At 45.8% G+C, this 19,583-nt stretch overlaps 1 protein-coding gene across 1 annotated transcript in view; it reads right to left on the reverse strand.

The window, feature by feature from the left end:
• AATF (apoptosis antagonizing transcription factor) overlaps positions 1–19,583 on the reverse strand; it is a gene marked incomplete at its 5' end in the record, with an annotated part of 51,368 nt that overhangs the window by 1,707 nt on the left and 30,078 nt on the right. Inside the window, 3 exons of the mRNA XM_010179508.1 lie at positions 13,097–13,168; positions 16,445–16,525; positions 18,462–18,529. Coding sequence (XP_010177810.1) covers positions 13,097–13,168; positions 16,445–16,525; positions 18,462–18,529 — 221 coding nt within the window. The remainder of the gene's footprint in view (positions 1–13,096; positions 13,169–16,444; positions 16,526–18,461; positions 18,530–19,583) is intronic.

Here is a 19,583-nt window from a genome sequence, read left to right on the forward strand (position 1 = left end):
TGCTGCTGTTTAGGCCCCCAACAATCATGGCTCAGACCCCATCATTACACGGAGCAAACACTCCCATGTGTGCTGCGATCCGGTGAAAGCCCCAGGCAGCGCGCAGTGGTTCCCATCCACAGCGGAGTCCGCGTGTCGGGAGGGGAGAGAGAAACACTGAAATGAGTGTTTTGATAGGAGATCGCTTCACACTCGGGTGGGCCAAGCTTGACAAACACTGGTGGTTCGCCTATCAGGAAGCTGAGCAGCTTTGGGTGCCTTCAACAAAACATCACCCATTTAATTCTCTCTCCCCAATCCTGGGTATATGCCTCATTTTAAATACTGTAACTTAATTGTACTGAGCAAAGTTACCGACGGGAGGTAAATGACAACACCAAACGCACCCACTTTGCTGGTTTCCAGTGACAGCCTCCAGCCTGTCCACTCCTGCACCGGAGGAAAGCCGCTCTGCAGAGCCCCCAGCAGCAGCAGGCTCTCACGGCTCCTCTTAGGATCGTTTCCATTTTCCCTTGCACCGCAGGGACTCTGCTGCTGCCCCTGCTCGGGGCTCGGCACCTCCAGCACGTGCAGCTCCTGCAGCTGGTTTGTTTTCACACACGCGCTGGGCATCAGCATCAACCAGACAAGTCCGATTCTCAACTTTGAAATAACACAGCTCTCACACACGGACCTGCTCCCACCCCTCATGCTTTGCTAAGGAACAACGTGGTCTCTGTGCATTTTCAGCACTCTGCAGGCTCTCCACCGATTTTGCACAGCTGACCTAAGCACCACTCCAGAGCTTAGTCCTGATCCATCACGCAGCTCCGCTGCCCTCCACCGACGTGAACTGCCCAGTGTGGGCACATCCCTTGTCCTGACTGTAAGCCACTGAGTCACTCGGGCAACACAAAAGGACTGGGCTGAAGAAACCCCCCTTGGGAGGCACAAACCCGCTCCCCAGCAGGCTGTGTTCAGCCTGGCCACTGCACACTCACAGTGAACTGCAAGCAGCTCTTCTCCTGCTCCTCTTCCACACCCTGGTGCCACCCAGCAACAGAAACCGGTTTTTGTCCATGAACCTCACTCCCAGGTAACAGGCTTCAAACCTCCCGGCTCCGCTGGCTGTTGGCTGCATGTACCTCAAAGGCATTTTGCAAAATTCAAAGGGGATTTGCTCCCAAACATCACCTCCACCACACAGAGGGACTCTGGCTGCAGTTTCTCTACATATGCCCTTCTCCTCTTATACATGCCTTCATTTTTTTTACTACTACTCAGTTATGTAAAAAAGTTCAAATATAATACAGGGAACACCACAGAAACTAGCCAAAGAGCTTCTGTGTTTTCCTGGTGAGCAGGCACAAGCCAAAAGCAATGTTTCTCTGCAGTCTGTCTTGGCCTTTTCCCACTGCTGGAGAACCAGCATCCTCCAGTTGTTGTCTTAATTTCTGGTTGTTGCTGGTATTCTGATGGGTGCAAGAGTTCAGAGATCAATGGTGAATTTGCTCCAATCCTACTGGTTTTAAATAGCCATTTTTTAAGCAAACAGGGCCCAGGGAGACTTCAAGTAAGAGTTTGTCTTCCCCAGCAGGGAAACGCTGCCAGCACTGACAGACTCCGCCATTCATCCCCCAGGTTTCGGGGGTGCAGGGGGCTGCACCCACAGCTGCAGGCAGGCAGCGCCGCAGCCCCATCCTGCCTGGCAGCCTCTGCTGAGGTGAGGATTGGGAGTGGAGCTGTTTGGATAACAACAACCCAGCACAGACAGAGTGACGGGAGGAGGGGGGAAATCAGGTAACCCCACCACTCCCGCAACAGAACAAATATTGTACTCTAAAAAAAACTCCAACCTCTTTTCTTTCCTCTTCTCATCACCTAGGCTACCTTTCTTCTACAGCATCTCCCCTCAGCAGGATTTAACCATGTAGAGAGTAAAACTCATCAATCCTCCAGGTTTAACCTTGTCTCTGTTTCAATTCACCAGGGTAAGTGTGGATTTTAATACTTTCAGCCCCCTTAAGGCTATGTATAATGAGCTTGGATTTTGGTTAAAAAATATAAAATTTCTCTCCTCCACCCCCATGTATTAAACATCAGACTTGAACCACTGAGTCGAAACAGCCCACCCCACTGCGAGTCTGCTACCTCCAGACGAAGGGAAGGTGACTTTAGCACGAGAGGCGCTGGTGTTAGCGATGTGCTGAGGAATAACCTATGTGAGTAATTAACAGTACTTACACCTCAGGTAGAGAGTGTGGAAAAAGCAGGTCGATACAGGGGTCTTCCTTGAATTAAAATTTAACTTACCCTTTATTGCAACCTACAAAAGCAAGTAATGAGCACTAACATTTTTATTTCTTTTAAACTGTCATTTAGGCTGTAGAGGGAATAATTACCTATTTCCACTGTAGTAAGGTTTTATCACCCTTAGTGAGGCATTTTCTAATTTAATATTTTTACTATATTATCATAAAACCTGTTTCTGGAAAAAATGATCACGAACCACACAGTCATTTGCCATAAAACATGTGTGTGTAAGTACCTTGGCTTAATTATTTATGCATTTCTTCTGAGACTCCCAGGGCAGAGGACGGCACCGGTGCTTGATGCACAGGGAGTGCAGCGCCCAGGCACCAAGCCCCTTCCCAGCCCCAGGGCCCGCTCTGCAGGCACCCAGAAAGTTTGTACAGCCCTTTTCAATGCACCAGCAGCCCGAGACAAAAGGTGAGGGTGAGGGGGGCGTTGCACTCTGCTCTCTGGGGCAGGCAGAAGAATCCTGGGTTTGATGCAATTTGCACCACAGCGGTGGTGACACCGGGCAGAGCAGGGAAGTGATGCTCCTGCGCCGCCCACCCCGGTGAGGGCATTCCCCGTGCAAACCCCAGGCCAGCAGCTCCACTGCCTTCCCGTTGGCAGCGTAACACTGGCAGAGCCGTGGGACGGTCACAGCGCTGTCCCCGCCACGCAGCAAAAGGACCTGGCTGTGCACATGAGGGGTGCCAAGGCCTGGTGCCCCCCGACCTCCGTGGCAGAGCACAGATGCTGACCGGCTCCTGACCACGCAAACCGGCGACTTCATGTCAACAGCAGTATTTAAAAAAACGAATCGAAGGAACAGCTACTTCACCCAGCAAGCTTTGTGTACTAATTGACCAGTGGACTTCACTGCCCTCCAAATCTCAGGTGTTGCTACTGCACACATTTTATAGGCAAAATCCTTGCAACAGAGAGCAAGGAAACACACACACAGAGGACAGGAGTGCCCTGGGTGAGTATTAATAGCAATAGCATCAAAATCTAAATCATAAAGACTGTTAACTGTTCCCCAGAAACCTACTTTGCCCATCTGCAGTAGCACTATTCCACCAAATATTCAAAGTGGAAAACAAATACATGCCTGCACATGGGAGGGGAGAACAGCTAATGCTGTGCTATTTCGTGTAATTATAGTGATGTTACTTCTTTTTTCTAAAGATAGTTCTGTAAAGTAGTAGAACAGTATCACGGGGGAAAACTCAGTTTCTGGTGGGTTTTTTTTTTCCAAGTGCTATTAATATAGCAATACTGCATGAGTCACTGCTGTGCCGTTTTAATAAAAATACCCTCCAACAAATTTCTCTACCTTTTCCCATGTACCTTTTACTTCTTCTCTTCTTACAGGCCAAAAAAAAAAAAAGAAAGAAAAAAAAAGATAATTTAAAATATGCCCCCAGCAGTACTGAAATAACTATACCTACCCCATTCCTACTGACATCCTCCATCGGGAACAATGAATTTTTAATTCACAAAAACTGGCGAAAGATAGAGCATGAACACCCATGAAGAAAGGGAGGATGAAAAGCAGACGCCTCCCGATGAAAGCTGAAGCTGGCTGTGAAACTGACGGCTGATAATTTTCTTGGAAAACTTTCTCTATTTTAAGGTATCTTTTGTCCACCAGCATGAAACTCAGACTAAGTGCCCAGTGAGCAGAGCAGCTACCCAGGAAGATAAGCTGAAGCTCTGTATTTCTCAATTTCTACTCAAAGGCGTTACTCTAAATCAGCCCACGGGGTGCGGGATTTGGCTCTGGGTTCACGCATTTTCTAACACATGCTCCCTACTCCAGTATTATCGCAGCCACAAACCCACGCTGCAGTCGACGACGTGGAGCAAAATAAGCGGCGTCAATCAGAGCGGAATTAAAATGTGTGTTTTCTAAAGCGCTGGCCTGAGGGCCGCAGGTGTCGGGCGTGCGGTGCGGGCAGGCACCCCACGAGATGGCACTCTCTCACTCGCTTCCCCACCACGGCCCAAAGCAGAGCGCGCAACTCCGGCTATAAATTACAGAGCCAGACGGCTCTCATCACCGCACCCGGCGCTTGAAGGAGACTCAGAAAGGTCTCCCGCAATTCCCTCTCGCTCAGGCAGGTCAGGATTGGGTCCTTCAAGCCTGTGCAAATGCTTTTAGCCCCACACCTTTAAATTATGAAAGGTGACATGTGACCTCTGGTTTGTCTCATGAGACCAGGCACAAGATTTATCAATATTTCAGAAAGCCGGTTCTTGCCCTAAATAGAGGGACTCTGCACATTTCCTGAGGCTGGATCTGGAGAGCACAGCAGAGGGATGGACGGGCTGCTGCTCAAGGTAGCATCCCCCAGACTTAACCAAACCCGGGGTTCAGAGCTGCCACTTCTGTCACCAGTACTGAACATCTCCCCGCTGCCCCAGCACGCAGCCATCTGCCTGCTCACCAGCCCCGAGCTCAGGACAGCATTAATGGGAGCGGAGGTGGAACCTCTCTCGTCCTGATTTTGGTCCCATCAGCATTCATGTTTTCATATGAGCTTTAACAGTGCAAGCATAAAAGATGTGGACAAGTGGCTGGAGAAGTAGCAGAACAGGAAAAAAAGGTTCCGAAACCTCCAGCTTGCTCTGCTGGCACGCTTTCCAGCAGCTTTAATTTCCCCATGAAATTCATAAAATGCTGTTTCTCAGTCTCTGTTTTCAGATGGGTATTTGAGCAGAGCAGCCACTGTAATGCTGCGTGTGAAGTGCCCCGCGCAGACAAGCACACAGGCGTATGGAGGCGACCATTCTTTGTGTACCTTAACATCCCATATTCCTAGGATGATTTCCCTCTTTCACAGCTTGCCTGTTTTATAACAGATTTGATGCAGGAGAAGACAAATTGTCTCACAAAGGGAGGACGACAAATCATCTTGCAGCTCTTAACAGGTTATTTTTTTTTCCCCCTTAAAAACGAAATTTCCATAACAGAGGCGTCTGTCTTCTTACCAGGGATGTCAAACATCAGATGCTGGGACACGATGATTTCAGCCCATTGGCACTAACCAGGGTCACATACACCACTTCACTACTGCCAGCTTCAAAACATATAAAAACTCCTTGTTCAAATATCAACCCTTCTAACAACTATGGTTAAAAGCGATCCGAGATACTTAACTGAACCTACACGAGCTGACTTCTAAGGTTAAGTCAAAGGTTGGGGCGATAAAATCCACCAAACAAAACAGCGCACAAAGGGCAGAATGACAGCGAAGCCACAGTGCCTCAGGGCTTCACAGAACAACACGGGGCTTTTTCTCCTTTCCAGTACAGCTCAGGTGGCCCCACTGAGCACAAGGCTCCCAGGTGAGGCAGCCCAGGGCAGGCAGCACCCAGCCCCTCTCCAGGAGTCCCCATGTCCCCCCCTCCCGGCCACACCTGCAGCAGCCCCAGCACCTGGGGGCAGCTCACCCACCCACCCACAGCCTCAGCCGGAAACACCAAAAACAGCAGAGCACCATACGCTCCGAGAGATTCCCCTTGCTTCCCAAAACAAAGCCCATGCAAAGCAGGACAAGCTTTTTTTCCAGGCTGTGTCTATATAAACTTAATTTTTCTCCCACTGACACAGTCACCCCAGGTTTGTGCCGCACAGCACAGCAGCTACTGGTTTGGTTGTTCCAGAAAGAAGGGCTTTGCTTCCTTAAAGGGACTTCTGTCGTGGTGAAGGTACTGGACTGACAATCACAGGGCCCAAATTCCTCCATTAATCTAGTCTCATGGTGTTTTAATACCCAAAGTACAAAGTGAGCTAAGTTAAAGGCTGGTATCTCACCAACTTGGGTTTATTTAATAAATATTAAACTCTTATGTCATGTAAGTAAATTAATCTTTTAATACCAGGATTTCCTACTACGTACCCCCTTCTGCTTGCAGCAAGACACACGGTGACAAAGCAACTGCACTAAGTCCAAGAGCGAGAACGTGGGCTGGGAAAAGATAGGATGTTCTGGCTGAACCCAAGGGAAACGCTGAATCCAGACCTCAGCTGGGTCATCTGGGCCTTAATTCGGCTTCCCAGCAAGCACAGGTCTGCTCATGCAGTAACTGGAGCGTCCTGGGTGCTCTTCTACCGAGCACGACCTGGCGCCAATTGCAGAGCCATGGGCTTGGCCATGGGTTTCAGACCATGGGTTCCTGCCCTGAGCCCAGTTCTGCCACCTTGCAAGCCTGCATATCCACAGTCAAATGCAAAATGTATGGTCAGTATGTGTATGTAAGTATGTGTTGTACAGGCATCTATGCTGAGCATGAACTTGACTCTATGCTACAAAAATACGTGGAGGAAATGCACCGTGACCAGCCCTAGAGCGCACGGGCAGCACACAGGAGCTGGAAGAAGGGAGCCTGGGGTTCCTACAAACCAGGGATGTGACATCAAGGAAACTTTCACCACAGGCAGACTTTACCTTGCTAAAGTAACACCATCGGCTGATGGCGCATGATCAGTACTGCCCAACAGCAGGGACCAGTTCACTGACTGGTGACAGTCACAACGTTGAGAGGTATCAGAAGAGCAGGGGAAATTTCCTCAAATTCTGGGAGAGGTTTCTGTGCCTGGTGTTGTGGGTGGCCCTGCAGGGCCTGACACAGTCCCGTTACAGCCATCTTCTTCCCTCTAATTTGGCTCGTAACGGATGCAAAGTCCTCCTCTGTAATGAAGAGCCATTCACCATGGTAAAAAGCAACTTCTCTAAAAGCTGATATATTCTCCTCCACCTTCAACCCAGTTCTAAATCCCGGTTTGTATTTCAGCTTGCACTTGAGAACGTGTCTCTTTTGTCCTGCCTGACTTTACTGCAGAAAAGCCTCCTTTTGCCTCTCATTTCTGCGCTGGGTGCCATCTTTAATGATGATGTATGGATGTCCTTTTCCTCAGTGGTGCCGTGGGGAGGAGTCAAACATGTGACACCGCCAGCATGTGTATCAACAGCAAATTATAAACCGTGTCAATCCGAGTTAATGCAAAGCTGTAATCCTCTTTAACAAGAGATCAAATCAGTGCCATGAGTTATGTTCATTCTGTAATCTGATAAGAAATAGAGTGAGCCTCTAATAAAAGAGTAATGAGAGCCCTTAATGATGCTGTTAAAAGGTAGCGCCAGTTAAAATATTGCTGTTGTTCCAGCTGATTAGATCACTGTTGCATATTTGCACAATCTTGTTTTACCTGTCAGAATAACCTGACTCGTCTTGGGAGATAAAGGTGTCGGACCAAACGTGTGTGTCCCTAAAGAACATCTCTCCTGCAAGCTGCTGTCCTCCAGAGGTGAAATAATGGTGTTCATCAAACTGAGCAGTAATCTGATATTATTCCTTTTTTTAAAGCGTCTCTGTTTAGTCTCTGTTCCACACGCATGTACAGTGCAGAGATCTGAAGATCTATATATCAAAGCTGACAGAGAGATAGGACAAAACCAAAATCCACACACAGATCTTCCTGGGAACACAGCCTTTACCTGACCTTGCCACAGCTAGACCCTTCACAGGATCTACTCCTGCAGAGAATGAAAATACGCTTACTTGTCTATGGACCTGAAGGCCTTCAGCGGGAATTTGTAGCCTCAGTTTGCCCATAAAGAATCTATAAAATAAATCTACCTAGCATAGGAGCTTTCTGTGAGTGTGCAGAAGTCTGATCTCCTAAAAACATGCAGCTGTTCAGAGCTGGGCTAGCTGCGCTGCACCACAGACCTGGGTTAGCTGTGGCTCTGGCCCAGACCTGCTGTGCCACTTTTGGCAAGTCACAGAGCCTCCTCACTCATGGGTTTCTGGACCCATATGCCTTGGGTGGCAGGGGCTCTCATTGCCCTGTGTCTAACTTCCCAAAGGTAAACCACAAAAGACAACGGGCATCTCCTCAGCTCTGCGTCACATGGTGGCACTGAAGGACGATGACATTAAAGGTTTCACTACACTAGATACTGGAGCAATGGGAACACCCAAGTACCCTGGTTGTGAAGATGGGAAAAGTCTATTTCAATGGAAGTCCAAGAAGTGGCACCCACATGATGCCACCCTCAAACCCAGGTGAAATCACAACCAGAAATTACAGCCTTGTTCTAATCCTGGCTAATTCATGCCCAAGACAGATGCTCTCCTCCAGAAAACCACCACAGCACACTTAAACTCCAGCTTTTGCCTTCACGTTCCTTGTCTTAGGGCAGGCCCATTTACATAGCAATGACCTTGGACCGATTAGAAAAGCCTTGGCCCAAGAGTACTGTAAATGTATTTAAGTCTATAAACATATACCCCAAGATAGCCATAAAAACCACATTCCAGTGTACGTTTTAAAATACTACCAAAAAGGGGTTAAAATAGAGGAGGGCTCGAGGCCACCAGTGCCCCACACATTACAACATAATATATGTGAGCACAAGGTTAAACAGCCATGCCCATGCGTAGGGTGCATGAAAAACTAGCAAGTGGAAGATTAATTGCCTGCACAAATGCTATTATTCCAACTAGCAGCAAGAATAAGAAAGAAAGTGGCAGTGATGTTGACAAAGGCAGTTACTATATCTGTACGTTTCTTTTCTCAGATTCAGGCTGTAAAACCATTCTGGAGTGACTGCTCATCCCCTTCCCCATGCAGTGCTCGGGCTGCTCCTCCTCACTCGCATTTGCTCTTTGTTTACCCAGCCAGCGGCACTGGCAAGTGACAAACTTGACGTGCCAGATCCCCAGAAGTCCTGGGCACCCCACAGCCAGGACACTGCCACCCAGGGACCTTCAGGTGAGCACCAGCAGCAACCTGCACTGTTTTAAGGTTTCTCTGCACAGCCAGAGTAGTGTAAAATGGCTTAAATGTATGGGAGAATCAGGCCCCAGATGTACTCCCAGACTGCATTAGCTATTTAAACATACAGAAAACAGCGAGGTATTACAGTGTGGCACAGACTGATGCCTTCAGAAGCGCTTACAGCAAGCAAAGCGAGACAGCAGCCACACACAACTCCCCTTTGCCTTTGCCCCCGCCACAAGGGGACTGTGCAGCTCCTCACGGGGAGCCAAGGAGGAACCAGAGCAACCCCTCCAGTCGCGCCTCCCAGACTCTATGCCATCTCCCAAGCTTCTGCCCATCCATATCTATTTATGGGCATTTTACAGTGATCTACCTGCCCCTGCAGCCACTGGTAGAACTTCAGGGGAATGTTCTGCCAGCTCTGTTTCTACAATCCTTTTTAATATACAGCTCACTGACACTTTACAATTTCTCACACTACAATGCAGAGCGCCCGGTTGTTCAGATGTGTATTTATTTTGGGGTCATGCCTTTTAAGTGCCTGACCAGAAAAAAAAAATGGCTCAGAGCATGATCACATCACTGTGAAGTGTATACTTGCATTTTCAATCTAGTAATTCACACTCGCAAACAATAAAATTACCTTCTTCTGTCACAAAGGAAAGCTGTTATTGCTGCTTCCCTCTCATGCATACAGGCCTGGATCTTTCTTTCTGATTCACCCACAGCTTAAAGCAGAAGCTGAATTCTTCTTGCCTTGTCCGGTATGGCTGTGTGCTGCTAGAGAGATATGATGGCCCACGGCAAGTGCAGGGGCATTTTAAACAGTGATGTGAAGTGACCCCTAGAGAGTGGCTATGATTTAAAAGAAATGACTGATAGCAGCAGATATCTTCATTTTGAGAGAGCTGAACCAAAACACCTATAGAGGCCTAATTTTCAGACCCTGGCCATCCCTGTATTTTGAATATGTTTTATGGCTGGATGCAAACACAATTGGTGTAAACTAGGGAGGAAAGGAAGGACGCTAAACTAAATAATCCCCAGGTTTCCAATGTGAAAGGCAAGAAATCCCACCTAAATGTGAAAGGGCTTCTGCAAAGAGGAAGCAAGACTTTGTTCCTAAAGCCCACATTGAACAGGACAAGAAATAACAGGCCTAAATTACATCGGAGGGAAAATTTAAGCTCAATGTTAGGACTAAACAATGCCAAAGCATATCTCACGGGGAGAAAGCTGCAGATAAACTGCTTAAGGAAACCTGCAATGCCTGCAGTTGGCAAAGGTGAGGCATAATATTTGTGTTACAGGTAAGCAGCAGGCACTTTGGCCAACAGCGAGGAAAGCTTAGGCTTCTCTTTGTGTATGTGTCTCTTGTCTGAAATGAAAGCTTTCCTACGTATGCTAAAAAATCGAAATAATATTACTCCTATTACTAAACCACTGTTTTTCACAGGTACCTCTCAACAGCAGACCATTGCTGCTCAGAACAGGAACTGGGGCTGCAGAAACAGTGACCTGCTCAAGGTCACCATGGAGCCATGGCAGGAGGAGGAACAGCACCTGCCCAGCCTGCCCCATCCACAGCCAGGGCTTGCCTGAACACTGGTCCTGGCAGAAGGGGACACGGCTGCCCGCACAATGTGACCCTCAGGCATGCTTGCTGGTATGCAAACACATCGACTGACCGTCTCACTCTGGACGGCCAAAGCAACATCAGGAGATAAGCGACTGAAATGCCATTAACAGGAAATATGGCGGGCCTCCAAAGTGACTAATAAACTTAATGTAAGAAATAAGTTCCCGCAGTCAGACAATAAGCAGCAGCAGCTGCTGCCACACTGCTGCCACCAAAGACTTAGTAAAACATGCAAGCGATGTAATAACCCACTCAACGTGGAGAAAAGCCCCAGGAGACATTTTCAGTAAACCAAATGTCAAATACTCTGTCCCCACCACAATGATAACTATGTCGACACACAGTAACACAGATAGCATCCTATTAGCTGTAACAGCTTTGGAGGGTCAGCCAGACCCCGTGCAGCTGGTGTACTCATGGTGCCTCCTGAGAAGAGAGGGAAAGACAGGTTATGGGGATGGCAGGGGGACAAAGCAGAGCTGAGGCCCAAGAAGGCGATTGTGCAGCACAACTCTGCCGTGCCAGCTGTTCCGATGCACTTCACGTTTGCATTGACTTGCTGGAGGATTTTGGCTTACAGAATGCATTTTCTATGCAACTTTTGGAACACAAGTGAGTGCGGTGGACTGCGAAGGAGGAGGCAATGTCACCTCTGGGGACAGCAAACACAGTACAACTCCGAGATTAGTAGGATCAGTCTCACCTATTTTTTTTTTTCACCTTCCTCCCCTTCACACACACCCCATGCCAGCTGAGCTTGCCTTCATGCTGGGGACAGAGCAGCATTCTGTATGCTTGTCAAATCTGTAGGCCAGTGCAACGCGTATTATATGCAAAAAATGACAGACAATTTAGCCTCATTCAAAACTCTCAAAGCATGAGCAGTAACCAGTCAACTGGACATAATACTAAGAGAAATACTAGAGTCATGGGTATTATTAATGCACATTGTATGAACTGGTTTTTCCTAAACACATACTCCACCTGCTAATCACCCTCAGACAAAAAGATGTGGGGAACGACAAGCAAATCCCAGACCCACTTCTACAGGGTGGTATGACTCTGCTAGGAACGTGTGTCTGTCCTGCCCCATGTTTGATCTGCGGCTATCCAAACCAGCAGAGACACCAATTCCACACGGGTAAGGAGGTCTTTGACCACCAGGAAGCACAGATAGCTGCTAGCTCAGGCCCTGCATATCAGAAACAAAAATGTACTTGATTTGTTTGCTAAATAAACAGAAGTGTGTATGTCTAATCTCACAGTGCCCAAGCCACTTCTGTCCCACTCTTCCTGTGATCCAGGTAAGTGGGTGGCAAAAGTGTCCACCTTAATGTGGCTGGAGGCACAGCTTGCACACTACACACCGAACAAAATTGTTTTTATGGCAAGAGGATGTAGACAATATTCAGAAGTCAGAGCAGTTTTCTCATTTGAAGAAAAAAAAGAAAAAAAGAAAGACTCAGGAAACTGTGAGAAAGATGCACGATGAAACAGCTCAGGTCTTATTATGGACACAAAGCGTCCTAGTGCCAGCTTACTGAAGAGCTCTCATCCAGAAGTCTGTGCGAGATCCCAAATGACTGCAGCCTAAGAACAGCATGAATTTGGTTTTCATTTCGCAAAGACAAATGACATCTCTCTTTCTCTCTCTCTCGCTCGCTCTCTCTCACAAAGCACAACCATGTTCCACAACCCAGAGAAAGATGTTTCTCAGCCCTTCTACATCCATTCACTGGAAAAATTATTCCATTTCCTTCCCATTAAAAGCTCAGTATTTTGAGATTTATGTTAAAAAAGTAATATTTAAGAAATACAGGTGTATATGTAGAAAAGCTATCTAGTAACCATGCACAAAACCTTACTAATTAGCACATTAAAATATTATAGTCTTCCAATAACATTATTCCCTTTAAAAAAAATCATAAACACAAGCAACATTTAGGCCTTGAGTGAATCTTGACTGAAATATTCTAGTTACTGACTGATCTAAGAAAATGCATAATAAACAGAATTCAAACCAGTTGCCATTTCTGTTAAAAGAGAAGTTCTTTGCAAGTTTCAATTATACCTGAAGACACCAGAAAACTTCCTTGTCTATTTCCAAAATAATTCCATAAACCTAGAAGATGTCAAAATCAGAGGAGTTTTAAAGCAGGAACCAAAACGTAGTTATCAAGATGTATGAAAATTTCTTGTTTGGAGTCACGGTAATTACAGAGTGAAAGCTCAGCCAGACTGCCTGGACAGATGTGACCACAACACCCAGGCGATGATGCCAGTGACAAATGGTTACCTGATAAGAAGAAATGGAGGGGGCGACAGACTGAAGAACAGGTCAATATCACGCTGTCATGAAGCCATTTGAGAAACATAATTAATCTATTACTCACCTGGCATCATCATTCATTGTACAGTGGTCAATAGGCGCCATGAAGCTCACCAGCTTGCTATGGACATGATACCTGAATAGTGCAGGAAATAAACAGGCAGCACATTAGTAACTATTAATGAAAAGGAAATGTTGCTGCTTGAATAGAAAGATACCAGTCCCTGAAATGCAAAGCACTGGCTTTCCTGGTGGCTGATATCTAATGAGTCCCTAGCCATAGCTGGCAATTCCTCCTCCCTTCCCTCCTCCTTTCTTACAACATGGACAGAAGAATAATCAGATTATAATCAGATTATACAATAGCAAGCAAATCCTTTTTTATCACAGCTACAAAGAGGACACACAGCATCCATTAACTGTGCGTGAGGACCTAATCAGACTCCAGACAGACAACCCTGAGAAGCCACAGACAAACAGGAACTGGTTTTCAGCCATGTACTCAGCCAGTGTCTTCATCACCTCCTGGAGTCTGTGCCCAAAGAGCTCATTGCAGGCAGCAGTATTATCAGAGCACCAGACCTTCTTAAGCACCCATCTGCTACCACTTTTTCCTTGCTCTGTGGTATCTAGGGCCCTAAAGGATCTCACAACCCCACTCCACTAGCCATCTCCGTACTTGTAAAGCCTTACCCTGAATAACTTACAAACGGAGCACGTAACAACAGGCAAAGAAGGAGGAGACAGGAAAAGGACCTGTGCAAAGAAGAGATGGGGGACAGCCAAGGTGATACAGTGCTGCATCTGTCTCCGTTTCTGAGCAACCAAAATATTTCTGCAAGGGGTACTGCATCTCCAGATACGGGATCCTCTTCCTGCTTTCACTGCGCTAGGAACTTGCAGTAGATTTTGTGACTTATATTCAAGGACCTGACATAAAATTTAAGAGAGTACTGAAAAACACAGCAAGAAAAGGTGGCTTTAAACCCTAGGGCAGGGGATTCCAAACCAACAGCTTTCGGTGTACACTACCATGCTGCCTACCCAAGTCTGAAATGTTTTATCCGAGCTGCTGCTATTTTTAGAGCTTGACAAATAGCAGGCAAAAGGATTCACAAGCATTTGCCCAGAATCACCTTTCCACTCTGTCACCTCTGTACTCTCTTTTGTTTGCTTATGCAGAAACATTCCCTCGAGGGGTTTTTTTAGCTCACAAGACTATTTCAGAATGGCTCTTCAGGCACAACACACACTCACCCTTGCACAAGGGCTTCTCTGCACAATCAGGTCTTTGTCGCTCCTAATGGAAGCAACTGCCCTGGTCTAACATCTAACACCGTCATGAACGAGTCAGGGAAGAGCCATAGCCATGCAGGGCTAGAGCTGCGATGAACAACAGGCCAATAGGCCAGACTATGAAATAGTTCACTTCCGAGATATTAACAACTGATGGATTCATACAGATCAAAGCTTATACAGCAACAGGCTGCATAGTGGCAAGGGTACTTAGCAATTCAGATAAATTCACTGACATGAGTTGTTTGTCCAGAACTACTTACTGTCACATTTTTAAATCAGGACCTTACAAATCGCAGTCTAGCAGATATAAAATACTTAATTTCATCCACAGAAAGGCATCTCATGTTGCAGCAGCACAGGACCAGAAATCACCAGCATGAAAAATAAGGGTGCATGCGTCACTCCTTTGTATCTACCTCAAGAAAAGGCTTGTCCTAGTGAGGCACAGCAGAGTTCTAGGCACCAGGTTTCTTAAGTTCGACTGCGGAGTTTTCAGATGAGCTCACTTCTCCTCTTAGTGCCCCAATTTCCCTGTCTATGAAGGGGACAGGTACTCATGTCAAGTGGAAGATCGACTGCTTTTGAAAACACTTGAAGATCTTCAGATCCTACAGTAAACTAAGAACATTTCATCCACACATGCAGTAATACTGAAGGTTTGATAAAGGATTGCGAAATGAAGAATTATGGAGACAGATGAAAGTTAGTATTGAATACTCAGCTCTCTGGGATCTCAAAAGTCCTTCACAGAAACCAATCCAAGTACTGCTGCCCCACATTTAGAGAAGGAAAAAGAAGAACAGAGGATAAGCGATCTGCGTGGGGTGACACCAAGTCTCTCAGTGGGAGAACCAACTATTTGGGCTCTACTGGACTATTCTGAAAAGATGCTGGAGCTTAACTGCATGTTAATCCCAAATATAGACAATGATACTTATTTCTTTTACTAATATTTTTCCTGCAGGGTCAGTACAAATTTTATTTAAAGAAGGAAAAAAAGGCACCCAAGATCTAAGAGGCAATTGACTTGGTGAGACAGCTGATCTCTCAGGAATGCTGTAGTGCAGAGACTGCACCCAGTGAGAGACTTCCCCGTTATTCCTGGAGGTTTATGAGTCTGACTCAGTTGTGTGATGTTGTCAGTAGTTTTGACTGAATCATGAATATATCCAATTATGTGTGATGCTGACAGAAAAGAATACTGATAGTCAATAATTATAGGCTTTTCAGGCCAACAAAGTAGCTCTTCCCTCTTTTAATAAATTATATTATGACATCTATCTTAAAAATTGCTATGCCAGGCTTGACCCAGACTGACTCCACTGACTTTCTATCAGATGCCATCTAAACTCACGATTTATAGTTTACTCACAAAAGGATGGTTAATGTTGCGGATTTTTCAGGAAGCAGCGCAGCTTTTCAACATGCCTCCCTGCCACAAACGCCTCCTCCACTACAAATCATGCAGTCATGCTAAACTCAGGGAGACTAATATATCTGCTCTGCAAAGGGAAAAAAATCCCGTCCTCTCCAGACTGCTTCCCTTTCCACCCTACTGCGTGTATTCCCCTGGAAACACAATAGGAGAGATCAACCCAAATTAGTGATCCAGGAGTCAGGATGTGAAATGTTTTGAACCTAAAGAAAGCCGCAATGGGACTTAGAAAAATAAAGAGAGATTAGACAGTAAATTCCAATTGACAGTCAGTGGGAAACAGACATCTGCCTTGCTGAGGCATTTCTGCACATCTTCCCCTAGAGCTGCTATTCACATTTTAGTCAGCTAAATATATATTGCACAAGAGGTGTTTATTGGCTTTCACTGGAAATTACAGCCCCAAATCGTTTAGGGACATCTGAACTCCTCTCTCCAGTGTCTTCTGAAACCAACAAACACCCTTGCCAAGACTGATCTGGGCAATGCTCACAGGCTGCATCCAAGCAAGCCCTTATTCTAGGCTCAAAGAACATTAAGATTCCTCAGTGGATACCCAGAGCAAGACATCTTGCCCTGAAAGGCATGAATAAGCCTACCAACGCGCCCCAGAGCCAACCCAGCGCAGCCAGACTTTATTTGGCAAAATCAGACCTTCTTGCAGGAACTGTTACCCACCGGATTCTCCTTCCTTTACTGGCTTTTCTGTCCACTTTCTTCTTTATTTTGCTTCGCAACTTCTGGATGGCCAGCCATTGCCTGAGGGACACCAAACGACAGTTACAAAACTGTTAGAGGCACCAGCAAAACGAGCATTAGGTACACTGGGGCCTGCGGCCCTTCCAGCCCTTGCACCTATCGCATTTACCAGACCCTGCTGCTTCACTCACGCACGTGGCATTGAAACATTCAGTGCTTCTCCTGCCGCCAGCCACAGCGGGACACGCAGACCAGACCTGCTGCCCCCAGGAGATCGTCGCTGTTCAGTGACAGTGTTCTACCTGCAGGGAAACCCACGGAGGCCACAAGCTTGGCTCTATTTTCTGTCCTTTCTTGATTATTCGTTTTGTTTTTTTTTTTAAGTTTAGAATTAAAAGGAAAATCTTTAGAAAATATAAATGTTAAAATCTGCAAAAGAAGTCTTTAAAGTTACTGGTTTTTTTCTTTCAGCCTTGATTACTCGAATGACTTCTGTTTTGCATATAGAAAGCCCATAACAGAATAGATGGTCTGTCACATCCCAAGCTGATTCTTTGAGATAGGTTATGCTAACTTCACAAACAGAATTACCATGACGCAGTAGATGCTCTGAATTTATTTTCGCCCTCAGTTTTTCAAAGTATATTGAAAATTAGAAGCAACTATTTCTCCACACCATCTCCGACTTAAACCTGGCAAACCTGGCAAGAAGCCCTATATAATGCTCTTTTACTACACAAAACTACAGAAGAAAGAAAAACATTAAACACTTTGAGAAAGTGCTGCCTGATGCCTGACAGTATTCAGGGAGAGCTCAACTCCTCAGACAGAATTCCATCAAGTCAAAGAAGTTTTCAGCAGGGAAAAACTTCTACTAGTTATAAATATTTTTTCACGAAAACGAGCGTCATCTTACCTGATTTACATGAAAACTCGACATCAGGGGAAAAAATCTAGCAAAATCCAATTACTGCAATCTTAATATAATCTTAATTACTGTAATCTGTTTTATTGTAAAGTCAGATAAATGTACAATGTAATCACCACTTAAACGTAATTTTGTCTATATCATGTTAAATTATAGTGAATAGCTTTCCCTAATATTCCAGACATACACAAAATAAATTTAACAAATTGCACTAAAATTTGGGTAGTATTTTACAAGGATAAAAGTTATTTCACCACCACTAAATTTCTTAATGTATTTTCTCCCCCTCCCCACATTTTCAGTGGTGAATCCCACTCCGGCATTTTCAGCCTTCCTCTGCTTTTGCACTTTTCTAAATTACAGCCCATGGCTATTTAGATGTACACTGTTCATTAAGTGGTATTTGGAAGATTCTTTATTTTCTAACTATAGAATTTAACTGAGATATAATATATATAACTGAGATATATTCCCTGCATGGAATTATATTTTACTTCTGCATGCAGGAAACACTCCCTGATACTGTTTTAATTGTATTGTATGTTTTCCTACAGCAGGGACAGAGCATCCATAGGAATTTCGTTAACTGATCTCACCGCAGAAGGTTTGCTCCTCTAAAACAACGACAAATCAGAGCTCACCATGAGAAAAGTTCTGGTTTCAGCTGCCACTTTGTCTAGCTTCTCCTTGCTAAGGTTGGTTAAGACACCCCTCCATGGATTCCCTTTGTGCTGCCTGAACCACCAAGAGACAGAAACACCCAAAATGTGGAACAAGCTTTTACAACTGGAAAGGATCTTCGGGGATCGCAGACAAGCCAGGGTACTGCTCAAAGGAAGGCAAACTCGGAGTCGGACAGCGTGATCCACAACTAAAGAATATCTTACAGAGGATGACTAATGTCATGCTGTTTTATTAATTTATTATGCAATTTCTTACACCCAGATGCTTTCTCCAGAGTCATGCAAAATTTTGCCCTCTACAATGAACTGGCTTGCAAGTCCACTTCTGGACTGGAATGCAGTGCTGTAGTGAAGCTAACCATGTTACAGACACCTTCCTACTTACTTGCCCATCGCCACCTGGTCATTGGGGTCCAATGAAGTGGTTTTACGTTCTATGAATTCTCGAAGGAGCTAGAAGACAGACAGAAAACAATCCCATTTAAAAGCACAGTAAAGACACGTTAATGCAAACAGGCTCATAAGATTCTCAGAAGACTGAAGAAATTAGCTGTCAAGATCCCAAGGGAACCTGTATGCCTCATTTCTTGAAACTCCCCAGAAAACCCCACACCAACAACCAAGGATTTTTTTACATTTCCTCTGCACAAGTTTTCCAAAGGGAAAAAGCTAATAGCTCTTAAAAGTTTCAAGCAAGGAAGCAAAACTCTATGCTAAAATTGTAAGTAACTGTAGATCATACCCCTCTTCCAAAAAGGTCCCTATAGGATGTGACTGGGGCATAACACTGAAGGCTGCTACATAATTTCAGATGAACCTAGGTTCATAATTTCAGATGAACCTAGGAGTTGTACAGTCCTCCCTTCAGCACATCATGGTTTATTCAGCCAAACCATAGCATCATGTCATTCATCTGAAGAGAATCTACAAGGTCACACAGAGCCAGAGGGGCACAATTCAGCAGCACCACAGTCCAAGCACAAGATGACCCATGCGGGCAAAGTAAGCTGCTGACCTTTGGTCTAAGCAATGAGAAGGACTGGGATTCCCAGGGGCACTGCAGATCCCTCTGGAGTTGTCTGGTGGGGCAACCGTTTGGTCACTGTGCATCCCAGGAGCCCAGAGCAAAGTGTACAATCACAAAGAGGGCAAATAGGTGGCAGCCTTGGGGGGGACACGAGCAGCCGAGCCTGATGTGAGATGGTTGTTTCTCAGCCGAGAGGCAGAATGAAGAACCCGGCCTGTGTTTCAGAGGCTGGTGCTGTTCCTTGGGCTTTTCAAAGGATAAAAAAAGGCTCGAATCTTCACAAGCTCTTGTGTACACAACTCCCATGGGCAAGAGATGTAACGCAGGCAGATCAGCAGGAAAAACAGGTCTCACCCCACACTTCGAATGGGGAGGGCAGGGGGAACCGAAACACTTCATCAAACAGAAGGCAAGCACTGCTGGGCAGTAACGCTCGCTCTGAGGAACAGCACAGCAAAATAATTTTTATAGCTAGAGCAG

The sequence above is a fragment of the Mesitornis unicolor genome, unplaced genomic scaffold (genome assembly GCF_000695765.1).
Source record: "Mesitornis unicolor isolate BGI_N332 unplaced genomic scaffold, ASM69576v1 scaffold10822, whole genome shotgun sequence".
Classification (NCBI taxonomy): Eukaryota; Metazoa; Chordata; class Aves; order Mesitornithiformes; family Mesitornithidae; genus Mesitornis; species Mesitornis unicolor.